Source organism: Salmo salar, chromosome ssa15, assembly GCF_905237065.1.
Source record: "Salmo salar chromosome ssa15, Ssal_v3.1, whole genome shotgun sequence".
Classification (NCBI taxonomy): domain Eukaryota; kingdom Metazoa; phylum Chordata; class Actinopteri; order Salmoniformes; family Salmonidae; genus Salmo; species Salmo salar.
This window is the reverse complement of record NC_059456.1, coordinates 2,284,581-2,299,411: the sequence shown is the minus strand read 5'-3', so window position 1 is coordinate 2,299,411 and position 14,831 is coordinate 2,284,581. Positions and strand designations below refer to the sequence as shown.

General features: G+C 48.1%; 1 protein-coding gene and 1 non-coding gene across 4 annotated transcripts in view; both read right to left on the bottom strand.

Annotated features, from left to right (window-relative positions):
* Nucleotides 1-14,831, bottom strand: part of LOC106570830 (uncharacterized) — a 103,732-nt gene that overhangs the window by 72,442 nt on the left and 16,459 nt on the right. For all 3 annotated transcript variants that reach the window (XR_006759097.1, XR_006759098.1, XM_045695346.1), the window contains exons 5-10: nucleotides 13,911-14,053; nucleotides 12,420-12,564; nucleotides 12,172-12,208; nucleotides 8,213-8,424; nucleotides 1,616-1,758; nucleotides 125-269 (exon numbers count right to left, since the gene is read on the bottom strand). Coding sequence is in view for 1 of the 3 variants with exons in the window: in XM_045695346.1 (XP_045551302.1) it covers nucleotides 125-269; nucleotides 1,616-1,758; nucleotides 8,213-8,424; nucleotides 12,172-12,208; nucleotides 12,420-12,564; nucleotides 13,911-14,053 (825 nt within the window). In the remaining 2 variants the exon portion in view is untranslated. The remainder of the gene's footprint in view (nucleotides 1-124; nucleotides 270-1,615; nucleotides 1,759-8,212; nucleotides 8,425-12,171; nucleotides 12,209-12,419; nucleotides 12,565-13,910; nucleotides 14,054-14,831) is intronic.
* trnas-uga (transfer RNA serine (anticodon UGA)) lies at nucleotides 12,011-12,087 on the bottom strand. The gene has a single exon. It is a non-coding gene; the product is annotated as a tRNA-Ser (tRNA).

The window sequence follows — 14,831 nt, the reverse complement described above, 5'->3', positions numbered from 1 at the left end:
CACCCAAGCCTAGAACAATATAGCTTTACCATGAAATAATATAGACAACAGCAAAACATTTGGTAGAAACCTAAACCAAAGAAACAACAGAATAACATGTCTTTGGTTATGGACAGGTTCAGACCTGCTAGTGCCTTTCTCTTGTTATTGGGGATGTTTTTCTCCATGAGTTTAATCAGACAGGGTTCTGTGGTGTTGCTATAGGCTGTCTGTCCGTCGTTGTTCTTCAGTAGAGGGTCTGCCCCATGCCTCAACAGCAACTCTGCTATCTGGGACACACAAAGCAAAACACAGCTGACCTAGTATGCATTTACAGAGGTAACACTCACATGTGCAAACACAGAGCTGGGCCGATAAACTACATTTTTTTGACACTGACCAAACTGACCCCTTATCGTGAACATTTTGCTGATATCGTTCATTACAATAAATAACCAATTCATGGGTTGCATGTTTCGTCACGTTCATGGGTTGCATGTTTTGTAACGTTAGCTAGTTAGCTAAGATTGAAGGGAGTACAACAGATTTTAGCTAACTAAAGTTAGCATTGCTAGCAATTAGTTTTACTAACTTTGCTAGCTAATGACACATTGCCATCTGTCTAAAGTAAATTTGACGACATTATTATTTTTATTTCTTATTTAACCAGGTAGGCCAGTTGAGAACAAGTTCTCATTTACAACTGCGACCTGGCCAAAATAAAGCAATGCAGTGGGACAAAAACAACAAAGAGTTACACATAAACAAACGCATGTGTGCAAATGTAGAAAAGTAGGCAGGTAGGCAATAAATAGGCCATATAGGTGAAATAATTACAATTTAGCATTAACACTGGAGTGATAGATGTGCAGATGATATTGTGCAAGTAGAGATACTGGGGTGCAAAAGAGCAAGAGAGTAAGTAATAATATCGGGATGAGGTAGTTGGGTGTGCTATTTACAGATTGGCTGTAAATTATATTAGTGGAGAAGGTACGGTGGGATTCGAAATGGTCGGTGATCTGCTGGCAAAGTTGTTTCCTACTAAATATTTGACTATGTTAGTAATGTCATAGTATTGACAAGCACTATTAGTGTAATTTATTTTAAACAGTCGTTAGCCTCCGTCCAGAATGACTGAGCTTATCATGACTTCAGGGCATCACTAATGCACGGCTGGTAAAGGGAGGCTTGAGAACGTTCATAACAACGACATGACGCGACCGAGTGCCGGAGGTGCAACCTATGAATATGGTCCTAATAGAGAAATGTGACGTTTGAAATGATAAATGTTTGCTAATATGGGTGATTGTTAATAGGACAATTGATAGATACAACATTCAAAGCAGTAATAGAAGTTTTATGAATCTTATCGTTTAATTTATTTTTATCGCGATAATAACAATAATAATTCAGTCAATTTATTGTGATATGGATTTTTGCCAGTATTGCCCAGCTCTAAAGCACACATACACAAATTCTCTCACACATGCACACAATTTCTCAGTCTTTCTCTTTCACACAAACATGCATACATGAAACTAGTCTGGGTGCTAAAGGCCATTAGTGATTCTGTACTTTATTTGGATGTAGGTGGAAGTGGTTTATAGTGACACACACACAGACATATATGTACCTGCAGGTCTTCCTGCTCTACAGCATCAAGTAGAGGTGTGGTTCCATTGTCTCCAGTACAGTTGACCAGAGCTCCTGCCTGGATCAGGTACTTAGTGATCTCATAGTGACCGTGGGACACGGCCTCGTGAAGAGGAGTCCAACCTGCATGAGATAACAGACAAACATTTTTTTTTTTTAAATACTATAGTATACTATGGTATTGTCACGACTTCTGCCAAAGTTGGGTCCTCTCCTTGTTCGGGCGGCGCTCGGCGTCGCCGGTCTTCTAGCCATCGTCGATCCATTTTCCATGTGTTTTGTCTTGTTTTTCCTCACACCTGGTTTCAATTCCCTCATTACTTGTTGTGTATTTAACCCTCTGTTCCCCCCATGTCTTTGTGTGGGATTGTTTATTGTAGTGCTTGTGCAAGTTCCCCGTGAGCGCACAACGGGTTATTTCTGTGCCCATTTATCTTGTTGTTCTGGATGCCATTGGTTTTGCTTAATAAATCTCCGGTTATTACCCAGTTCTGCTCTCCTGCGCCTGACTTCACTGCCGCCAATTACGCACCCCGCTACAGAATCCCACACCGACATATGGAGTCAGCAGGAGCAGGTGCCCCTGGAATAGGGGTGGAGGAGCGCGTCTGGGAGCATGCGGCGATGCTCCATCTCGGCGCCGCCATGGACAGCGTTGTCCAAACTATGGACCGCTGGGAGGGACAGAGAGTTCCTCCAGCGCCTCCACCAGCACAACCAGGGTCTCCACTACTCGCCCCCCCTCACCCGGTCCCAGTGGGATTTGTCTCGCCCTTCCCCGGGAGTATGACGGGACAGCTGCACGCTGCCAGGGATTCCTGTTGCAGCTCGACCTCTACCTGGCAATCGTCCACCCGGCTCCTTCAGGTCGTGAGAAGGTGTCCGCCCTCGTCTCGTGCCTCTCTGGGAAAGCCTTGGAGTGGGCCAACGCCGTGTGGGGAGAAGGAGATGCGGCGCTGGACCATTTCAAGGATTTCACCCGCCGCTTCCGAGCAGTCTTCGACCATCCACCCGAGGGTAGAGCGGCGGGTGAACGTCTCTTCCATCTGAGGCAGGGGACGAGGAGCGCACAGGAGTTCGCCATGGATTTTCGGACCCTGGCCGCGGGATGGAACAATAGGGCCCTGATCGACCACTATCGCTGCAGTTTGCACGAGGACGTCCATCGGGAGTTGGCCAGCAGGGACACCACCCTCACCTTCGACCAGCTGGTGGACCTGTCCATTCGGCTGGATAACCTGCTGGACGTCCAGATCGGGTTCTGTCGGTTCCATCCCCCAGCACCGCTGCTCCGGTGCCCATGGAGCTGGGAGGTGCTGTACGTAGGGAGACTAGAGGAGGTTCCGGCTCGTGCACCATCTGTGGCTGCAGAGGTCACACTGCCGGTCGGTGCCGGGTTGGTTCCTCTGGGGATCGAGGCAGCAGGCAGGGCGTTCTGGCGTCATCCCAGGTGAGCCGGCACCATTCTCACCCAGAACCCTCAGTTGCACACGTGTTTGTATGTTTCTTTTCCTGAGTTGTCCCTGCATTCCCAGCATAAGACGCTCGTCTATTCAGGCGCTGCTGGGAATTTTATAGGCAGATCGTTCGCCCTTAGTTTAGGGATCCCCATTGTTCCAGTGGCTGTGCCCTTCCCCGTTCACGCTTTAGACAGTCGACCATTAGGGTCAGGGTTGATTAGGGAGGCCACCGCTCCTCTGGGTATGGTGACGCAGGGGGGTCACAAGGAGAGAATCAGTCTCTTCCTCATTGACTCTCCTGCGTTTCCCATGGTGCTAGGACTACCCTGGTTAGCTTGTCATGACCCCACTGTTTCTTGGCAACGGAGGGCTCTCACGAGGTGGTCGCGAGAGTGCTCGGGGAGGGGTTTAGGAGTTTCGAGAGTGCTCGGGGAGGTGTTTAGGGGTTTCCGTTGGTGCTACTACGGTGGAAAGTCCAGACCAGGCCTCCACCGTGCGCATTCCCCCTGAATATGCCGATTTGGCTCTCGCCTTCTCCAAAAAGAAGGCGACTCAATAACCACCCCATCGACGGGGCGATTGTGCGATAAATCTCCTGGTAGACACTGCACTTCCCAGGAGTCACGTGAATCCCCTCTCACAGGCGGAGACGGAGGCTATGGAAACATATGTCTCCGAATCCCTGCGTCAGGGGTACATTCGGTCCTCCACTTCACCCGCCTCCTCGAGTTTCTTTTTTTTTTGAAGGAGGGAGGTCTGCGCCCGTGTATTGACTACCGAGGCCTAAATCAGATCACGGTGAGGTACAGTTACCCGCTACCTCTTATCGCCATGCCGATTTAGTCAATGCACGGGGCGCGCTTCTTCACCAAACTAGATCTCAGGAGCGCTTACAACCTGGTGCGTATCCGGGAGGGAGACGAGTGGAAGACGGCGTTCAGTACGACCTCAGGGCATTATGAGTACCTCGTCATGCCGTACGGTTGATGAATGCTCCATCACTCTTCCAAGCCTTTGTAGACAAGATTTTCAGGGACCTGCACGGGCAGGGTGTATATTGATGACATTCTGATATACTCCGCTACACGCGCCGAGCATGTGTCCCTGGTGCGCAGGGTGCTTGGTCGACTGTTGGAGCATGACCTGTACGTCAAGGCTGAGAAATGCCTGTTCTTCCAGCAGTCCATCTCATTCCTAGGGTACCGCATTTCCACCTCGGGGTGGAGATGGAGTGACCGCATTTCAGCCGTGCGTAATTGGCCGACTCCCACCACGGTAAAGGAAGCGCAGCGGTTCCTAGGGTTTGCCAATTACTACCGGAGGTTTATCCGGGGTTTTGGTCAGGTAGCGGCTCCCATTACCTCACTGCTGAAGGGGGGCCCGGTGCGTTTGCAGTGGTCGGCTGAGGCGGACAGGGCTTTTGGTCACCTGAGGGCTCTGTTTACCTCGGCTCCCGTGCTGGCCCATCCGGATCCGTCTTTGGCGTTCATAGTGGAGGTGGACGTGTCCGAGGCTGGGATTGTGCTCTCTCAGCGCTTGGGTACGCCACCGAAGCTCCGCCCCTGTGCCTTCTCGAAGAAGCTCAGCCCGGCGGAGTGAAACTATGACGTGGGGGACCGGGAGCTGTTGGCTGTCGTCAAGGCTCTGAAGGTGTGGAGACATTGGCTTGAGGGAGCTAAACACACTTTTCTCATCTGGATTGACCACCGCAATCTGGAGTACATCCGGGCAGCGAGGAAACTGAACCCTCGCCAGGCAAGGTGGGCCATGAATTTCACCCGTTTTGTTTTTTCCCTTTCCTACGAACCAGGTTCCCAAAACGTGAAAGCAGATGCACTGTCCCGACTGTATGACACAGAGGAGCGGCCCATGGATCCCACTCCCATACTCCCGGCATCCTGCCTGGTGGCGCCGGTAGTGTGGGAGCTGGACGCGGACATTGAGCAGGCGTTACGTGCAGAGCCCGCTCCACTCCAGTGTCCCGCTGGGCGTCTGTATGTTCTGTCTGCTGTCCGTGACTGGTAGATCTATTGGGCCCACACGTCACCCTCCTCTGGTCATCCTGGGATCGGTCGGACGGTGCGCTGTTTGGTTGGGAAGTAGTGGTGGCCTACCTTGGCCAAGGACGTGAGGGTTTATGTTTCCTCCTTTTCGGTGTGCGCCCAGTGTAATGCTCCTAGGCACCTGCCCAGAGGGAAGCTACACCCCTTATCCGTTCCACAGCAGCATTGGTCGCACCTGTCGGTGGATTTTCTTACCAACCTTCCCCCCTCACAGGGAAACACCACGATCCTGGTCGTTGTGGATCGGTTCTCTAAGTCCTGCCGCCTCCTCCCTCTGCCCGGTCTCCCTACAGCCCTACAGACTGCGGAGGCCTTGTTTACGCACGTCTTCTGGCACTACGGGGTGCCAGAGGATATAGTGTCTGATCGAAGTCCCCAGTTCGCTTCAAGGGTCTGGAAGGCGTTCATGGAACGTCTGGGGGTCTCGATCAGCCTTACTTCGGGTTTTCACCCTGAGAGTAACGGGCAGGTAGAGAGAGTCAACCAAGATGTGGGCAGGTTTCTGTGGTCGTATTACCAGGATCGGCCGGGTGAGTGGGCAGCGTTCGTGCCCTGGGCCGAGATGGCTCAGAACTCGCTCTGCCACTCCTCCACTAACCTCTCCCCCTTCCAGTGTGTACTGAGGTACCAGCCGGTTCTGGCGCCTTGGCATCAGAGTCAGACCGAGGCTCCTGCGGTGGACGACTGGTTCTAGGCGCACGGAGGAGACATGGGACGCCGCCCATGTTCACCTCCAGCGGGCCGTGCTACACCAGAAAGCCAGCGCAGACCGTCACTGCAGTGAGGCCCCGGTGCGACCGGGTGTGGCTCTCGACCCGAAACCTGCCCCTCTGCCTGCCCTTCCGGAAGCTGGATCCGCGGTTTGTGGGGCCATTTAAAGTCCTGAGGAGAGTGAACAAGGTTTGTGATAGGTTATAGCTTCCCCCTGATTACCGTATTAACCCCTCGTTCCATGTGTCTCTCCTCAGGCCGGTGGTGGTTGGCCCGCTCCAGGAGTTTGAGGTACGGGAGGTTCCTCCGCCCCCTCTGGACATCGAGGGGGCCCCGGCGTACTCTGTTCGCTCTATCATGGATTCGAGGCGTCGGGCGAGGGGCCTTCAGTACCTCGTGGACTGGGAGGGGTACGGTCCGGAGGAGAGGTGCTGGGTTCCGGTGGAGGACGTGTTGGACCCTTCAATGCTGCGGGAGTTCCACCGTCTCCATCCGGATCGCCCTGCGCCTCGCCCTCCGGGTCGTCCCCGAGGCCGGCGTCGGCGCGGGGGGGTACTGTCACAACTTCCGCCGAAGTCGGGACCTCTCCTTGTTCGGGCGGCGGTTGGCGTCGCCGGTCTTCTAGCCATCATCGATCCACTTTTCATTTTCCATGTGTTTTGTCTTGTTTTCCTCACACCTGGTTTCAATTCCCTCAATCATTTGTTGTGTATTTAACCCTCTGTGTCCCCCCCATGTCTTTGTGTGGGATTGTTTATTGTAAGTGCTTGTGCACGTGTTGTTTGGTGCGCGACGGGTTTTTGTACCCAATTATTCTTGTTATTTTTATGCCGCGGGTTTTGCTATTAAACTGCTCCTGCTATTACCAAGTTCTGCCCTCCTGCGTCTGACTTCCCTGCCACCGATTACGCACCCCTTACAAAAAAAAAAAATCATGATTTATAACCTTGTCAACATCTTGACTATATTTCCAATTCATTTTGCAACTCATTTCATGTATGTTTTCATGGAAAACAAGGACATTTCTAAGTGACCCCAAACTTTTGAACGGTAGTGTAGGTCGGCAGGCAGGCAGGACTGGGATCTGATAGATTGATAGATCAGAGCGTCTGCTCTTTTCTATAACCTGTAGAGAACACAATATATTCCATAACAGGTAGGCAGGGAGGAATACTAGAAGAGTAAATGTTCCATAACAGGCAGGCAGGCAGGCCTGATAGTTCAGAGCTTCTGCTCTTTTGTATAACCTGTAGGGAACACAATATGGTCTATACTTGGCATGTAGGTTTACCAGTTATGGGTAGCACAAATTGCGATATGGGGGGGGGGGCAGTGTTTTTGTAGTACTCCATAGTAAACTGTAGTATTTTTTCATGTGGGAAAACCTGGTCACTTGTTGATTGAGCCTTCCATTATGAATCACTAATAGTGTACACATAGAACAATACTGAATAGAAAAGGAGTGCCCATTCAAGTCAATGTTAGCATAATGGGTGGATTGGCGGCCACTGCAAGTGTACTCACTCATAGGAGCAAAGCAGGAAGTTTAAAATTATATATATTTTCATAACTGTTAACACGCCATAAATGTGCAATATTATTAACTCTTAGCAGTGTAAAATCACTGTACTAACTGAACTGAAATGTTCCACATTCACTAAAATATTATTTCTCTCATATGTTGTGCAGAAATGTGTTTACATCCCTGTTAGTTAGAGTTTATCCTTTGCCAAGATGATCCTGACAAGTATGGCATATCAAGAAGCTGATTTAACAGCATGATCATTACACAGGTGCACCTTGTGCCGAGGACAATAAAAGGCAACTCTTAAATGTGCAGTTTTGTCACACAAAACAATTCCACAGAGGGAGTGTGCAATTGGCTTGCTGACTGCAGGAATGTCCACCAGAGCTGTTGCCCGAGAATTTAATGTTCATTTCTCTACCATAAGCTGCCTCCAACGTCGTTTTAGAGAATTTGGCAGTACATCCAAATGGCCTCACAACCGCAGACCACGTGTAACCACGCCAGCCCAGGACCTCCACATCTGGCTTCTTCACCTGCGGGATTATCTGAGACCAGCCACCCGGACAGTTGATGAAACGGAGGAGTATTTCTGTCTGTAATAAAGCCTTTTTATGGGGAAAAACATATTCTGATGGCTGGACCTGGCTCCCAAGTGGGTGGGCCTATGCCCTCCCAGGCCCACCCATGTGAAATCCATTGATTAGGGCCTAATTTATTTATTTATGAACTGTAACTCAGTAAAATCGTTGACATTGTTGCAAGTTGCGTTTTTGTTCATATTTTTGTTCAGCATAAATGGCTGCTATATGTCTTACCTGCGTTGTCGGCCATGTTGACGTCGAGACCCTGTGACAGCATGTCTCTGACCCCCTGGGTGTCTCCCTGAATGGCTGCAACGTGGAGTAGAGTCTCCCCGTAACAGTTCTTCCGGTGGAGGTTATTCAGAGGGGTGACGGTCCGCCCGCTCTGGGACCCCCCAGGGATGTTCCTGGACACAGTGCCCTCAGACACAGACCTCAACGGTCTCCTTTACAGACAACTGATATTAGGCTAATATACCCCAGACCAGGGCTTCCCAACCCTGTTCCTAGAGAGCTACCGTCCTGTAGGTTTTTAACTGGTTGATATAATTGCGCCTTAGGGGATGGCTGACATTTTACGGGCTCATAACCAACTGTCCTATTTTGTGTGTTTTTTCGTATTGTTTGTAAATTATTTTGTACATAATGTTGCTGCAACAATCTCTTATGACCGAAAAGAGCTTCTGGATATCAGAACAGCGATTACTCACCTCGAACTGGACAAAGATTTTTTATTTAATGAGTCCGACGCAAAGGATATACTGCTTCTCCGAGACCAGGGCCCAATCCCTGTCATTCACGTGAAGGAAAGACGGAAATACAGGGGCAGAAATCGGGGTGCTTTGTGAGAATTCGTTGACGAGTGGGTAACGCACCTCTATCATCCGTTCTATTGGCCAACGTGCAACCACTGGAGAATAAACTGGATGAGCTCTGTTCGAGACTATATTACCAACGTGACATTAAAAACTGTAATATCTTATGTTTCACCGAGTCGTGGCTGAACGACAACACAGATAATATATAGTTGGCTGGGTTTTCCATGCATCAGCAGGACAGAACAGTTACGTCTGGTAAGACGAGGGGCGGGGGTGTGTGTCTATTAGTCAATAATAGCTTGTGCGCGATGTCTACTGTAATTTCCGGACTATTAAGCGCACTTGAATATAAGCCGCACCCACTGAATTAAAAAATATATATTATTTTGAACATAAATAAGCCGCACATGTCTATAAGCCGCAGGTGCCTACCGGTACATTGAAACAAATGAACTTTACACAGGCTTTAACGAAACACCGCTTGTAACAAAAATAAATAGGCTTTAATGAAACACGGCTTGTAACAAAAATAAATAGGCTTTAATGAAACACGGCTTGTAACAAAAAATAAAGAATTAGCAGTAAGCTTTAGTTGTCTTTTTGCACTGAGTCAATTCCTCACGCTGCTGTTTCCAACGTCTTATCATCGACTCATTAAGACCAAGCTCCCGTGCAGCAGCTCTATTTCCTTTTCCAACAGCCAGATCAATCGCCTTCAACTTGAAAGCTGCATCATATGCATTTCTCCGTGTCTTTGCCATGAGGGTGACAAAATGACTACTGTAATCAGAATGATGGGAAGTTTGAGAGCGCTCGATTTAATCTAAACAGTAGACAAAAAAGTTGTTTGACCTTAACCCGTTCGGCAATTTCATCGGTCTAATGAAAGCTTCATGCCGCCAAAAAACTGAGCACGTCACAGAATGTGTTTTTTTTTTTTTTTTTATATAAATTGAAAGCGGGAAAAATCCATATATTAGCCGTGTCATTGTTTAAGCCACGAGGTTCAAAGCTGGGAAAAAAGTTGCGGCTTATAGTCCGGAATTTACGGTAATATTAAGGAAGTCTCAAGGTATAGATCGCGTGAGGTAGAGTGTCTCATGATAAGCTGTAGACCCCACTATTTACCAAGGGCGTTTTCATCTATATTTTTCATAGACGTCTATTTACCACCACAAACCGATGCTGGCACTAAGACCGGGGACTTTAATGCAGGCAAACTTAAATCCGTTTTGCCTAATTTCTACCATGTGCAACCAAAGGGAAGAAAACTCGAGACCACCTTTACTCTACACACAGAGACGCATACAAAACTTTCCCTCGCCCTCCATTTTGCAAATCTGACCATAATTTTATCCTCCTGATTTCTGCTTACAAGCAAAAACGAAAGCAGGAAGTACCAGTGACTCACTCAATACGGAAGTTGTCAGATGACGCGGATGCTACGCTACAGGACAGTTTTGCTAGCACAGACTGGAATATGTTCCGGGATTTATCCATTGGCATTGAGGAGTATACCTCCTTAATTACCGGCTTCATCAATAAGTGCATAGACGAAATCGTCCCCACAGTGACCGTACGTACATATCCCAACCAGAAGCCATGGATTACAGGTAACAACCGCACCAATCTAAAGGCTAGAGCTGCCGCTTTCAAGGAGCAGGACACTAATCCGGACGCTAATAAGATATCCCGCTATGCCCTCATATAACAATCAAACAGGCAAAGCATCAATACAGGACTAAGATTGAATCTTACTACACCGGCTCTGATGCTCGTTGAATGTGGCAGAGCTTGCAAACTATTACGGACTACAAAAGGGAAACCTAGCCACGAGCTGCCCAATGACGCGAGCCTACCAGACGAGCGAAATGCCCTTTAAGCTTGCTTCGAGGCAAGCAATACTGAAGCATGCATGAAAGCACCAGCTGTTCCGGACGACTATGTGATCACGCTCTTCATAGCCGATGTGAGCAAGTCCTTTAAACAGGTCAACATTCTCAAGGCTGCGGGGCCAGACGGATTACCAGGACGTGTACTCATAGCATGCGCTGACCAACTGGCAAGTGTCTTCACTGACATTTTCAAACTCTCCCTGACCGTGTCTGTAATACCCACGTTTCAAACAGACCACCATTGTGCCAAAGAAAATTAAGCTAACCTGCTTAAATGACTACCACCCCATAGCACTCACGTCGGTAGCCATGAAGTGCTTTGAAAGGCTGGTAATGGCTCACATCAACACCATCATCCCGGAAACCCTAGAACCACTCCAATTCGCATACCGCCCTAAGAGATCCACAGATTACACAATCTCAATCGCACTCCACACTGCCCGTTCTCACCTGGACAAAAGGAACACCTATGTGAGAATGCTGTTCATTGACTACAACACCATAGTGCCCACAAAGCTCATCACTAAGCTAAGGACTCTGGGACTAAACACCTCCCTCTGCAACTGGATCCTGGGCTTCCTGACGGGCTGCCCCCTGGTGGTAAGGGTAGGCAACAACATATCTGCCAGGCTGATCTTCAACACTGGGGCCCCTCAGAGGTGCGTGCTTAGTCCCCTCCTGTACGCCCTGTTCACCCACAACTGCATAGCCAAGCACGACTCAAACACCATCATTAAGTTTGCTGACGACACAATGGTGGTAGGCCTGATCAACCGACAACGATGAGACAGCCTATAGGGAGGAGGTCAGAGACCTGGCAGTGTGGTGCCAGGACAACAACCTCTCCCTCAATGTGAGCAAGACAAAGGAGCTGATCGTGGACTACGAAAAAATGAGAGCCCGAACACAGCCCAATTCACATCGACGGGGCTGTAGTTGAGCGGGTCGAGAGTTTCATGTTCCTTGGTGTCCATATCACCAACAAACTATCATGGTCCAAACACACCAAGACAGTCGTGAAGAGGGCACGACAACATATTTTCCCCCTCAGGAGACTGAGAAGATTTGGTATGGGTCCCCAGGTCCTCAAAAAGTTCTAAAAACCAACAGGAGGGTAGCTTATTTACAATGGACTAGAGATCTTACAGTATATGACATTGTGTTGACTTAGTTTGATGTGTGTGTTGGGAGTGTGAAATAAATCACTACAAATGTTTATCAATCATTAGCAATGTACTTCAGGTTTGTTGTGTAATACATAAAAATAGGCCATTTAGCTGACACAACTTAAGTCATGCATGCATACAGATTTCGTGTTGTGGCCACAGCAGGAATGGAACCTACAACCCTGGCGTTTCAAGCGCCAAGCTCTACCAACTGAGCCACGTGTATAGCCCAGGTGATATGAAATGTGCCTATGACATTGGGGCTTTCTAGTTTTGTAAAACCTCAGCCACTTTCCCCCCCACCACCAACTTACATGGGTCCTCCTGCTCCTGACTGCTCAACGCTTCTTCCTACAAGAGACACACAGAGAGAACAACATGTAAGCCTATTTAATTTGGGACCTGGTCAAAAGTAGTGCACTATATAGGGAATAGGTACCTGGTTAACAGTAATGCACTATATAGGGAATAGGGCTCTGGTCTAAAGTAGTGCACTATATAGGGAATAGGGTGCCATTTGGGACGAATACAGAGACACCCTTGGTTATGGACAGGTTCAGACCTGCTAGTGCCTTTCTCTTGTTATTGGGGATGTTTTTCTCCATGAGTTTAATCAGACAGGGTTCTGTGGTGTTGCTATAGGCTGTCTGTCCGTCGTTGTTCTTCAGTAGAGGGTCTGCCCCGTGCCTCAACAGCAACTCTGCTATCTGGGACACACAAAGCAAAACACAGCTGACCTAGTATGCATTTACAGAGGTAACACTCACATGTGCAAACACAGAGCTGGGCCGATAAACTACATTTTTTTGACACTGACCAAACTGACCCCTTATCGTGAACATTTTGCTGATATCGTTCATTACAATAAATAACCAATTCATGGGTTGCATGTTTCGTCACGTTCATGGGTTGCATGTTTTGTAACGTTAGCTAGTTAGCTAAGATTGAAGGGAGTACAACAGATTTTAGCTAACTAAAGTTAGCATTGCTAGCAATTAGTTTTACTAACTTTGCTAGCTAATGACACATTGCCATCTGTCTAAAGTAAATTTGACGACATTATTATTTTTATTTCTTATTTAACCAGGTAGGCCAGTTGAGAACAAGTTCTCATTTACAACTGCGACCTGGCCAAAATAAAGCAATGCAGTGGGACAAAAACAACAAAGAGTTACACATAAACAAACGCATGTGTGCAAATGTAGAAAAGTAGGCAGGTAGGCAATAAATAGGCCATATAGGTGAAATAATTACAATTTAGCATTAACACTGGAGTGATAGATGTGCAGATGATATTGTGCAAGTAGAGATACTGGGGTGCAAAAGAGCAAGAGAGTAAGTAATAATATCGGGATGAGGTAGTTGGGTGTGCTATTTACAGATTGGCTGTAAATTATATTAGTGGAGAAGGTACGGTGGGATTCGAAATGGTCGGTGATCTGCTGGCAAAGTTGTTTCCTACTAAATATTTGACTATGTTAGTAATGTCATAGTATTGACAAGCACTATTAGTGTAATTTATTTTAAACAGTCGTTAGCCTCCGTCCAGAATGACTGAGCTTATCATGACTTCAGGGCATCACTAATGCACGGCTGGTAAAGGGAGGCTTGAGAACGTTCATAACAACGACATGACGCGACCGAGTGCCGGAGGTGCAACCTATGAATATGGTCCTAATAGAGAAATGTGACGTTTGAAATGATAAATGTTTGCTAATATGGGTGATTGTTAATAGGACAATTGATAGATACAACATTCAAAGCAGTAATAGTAGTTTTATGAATGTTATCGTTTAATTTATTTTTATCGCGATAATAACAATAATAATTCAGTCAATTTATTGTGATATGGATTTTTGCCAGTATTGCCCAGCTCTAAAGCACACATACACAAATTCTCTCACACATGCACACAATTTCTCAGTCTTTCTCTTTCACACAAACATGCATACATGAAACTAGTCTGGGTGCTAAAGGCCATTAGTGATTCTGTACTTTATTTGGATGTAGGTGGAAGTGGTTTATAGTGACACACACACAGACATATATGTACCTGCAGGTCTTCCTGCTCTACAGCATCAAGTAGAGGTGTGGTTCCATTGTCTCCAGTACAGTTGACCAGAGCTCCTGCCTGGATCAGGTACTTAGTGATCTCATAGTGACCGTGGGACACGGCCTCGTGAAGAGGAGTCCAACCTGCATGAGATAACAGACAATTTTTTTTTTTTTTTTTAAATACTATAGTATACTATGGTATTGTCACGACTTCTGCCGAAGTTGGGTCCTCTCCTTGTTCGGGCGGCGCTCGGCGTCGCCGGTCTTCTAGCCATCGTCGATCCATTTTCCATGTGTTTTGTCTTGTTTTTCCTCACACCTGGTTTCAATTCCCTCATTACTTGTTGTGTATTTAACCCTCTGTTCCCCCCATGTCTTTGTGTGGGATTGTTTATTGTAGTGCTTGTGCAAGTTCCCCGTGAGCGCACAACGGGTTATTTCTGTGCCCATTTATCTTGTTGTTCTGGATGCCATTGGTTTTGCTTAATAAATCTCCGGTTATTACCCAGTTCTGCTCTCCTGCGCCTGACTTCACTGCCGCCAATTACGCACCCCGCTACAGAATCCCACACCGACATATGGAGTCAGCAGGAGCAGGTGCCCCTGGAATAGGGGTGGAGGAGCGCGTCTGGGAGCATGCGGCGATGCTCCATCTCGGCGCCGCCATGGACAGCGTTGTCCAAACTATGGACCGCTGGGAGGGACAGAGAGTTCCTCCAGCGCCTCCACCAGCACAACCAGGGTCTCCACTACTCGCCCCCCCCCCCCTTCACCCGGTCCCAGTGGGATTTGTCTCGCCCTTCCCCGGGAGTATGACGGGACAGCTGCACGCTGCCAGGGATTCCTGTTGCAGCTCGACCTCTACCTGGCAATCGTCCACCCGGCTCCTTCAGGTCGTGAGAAGGTGTCCGCCCTCGTC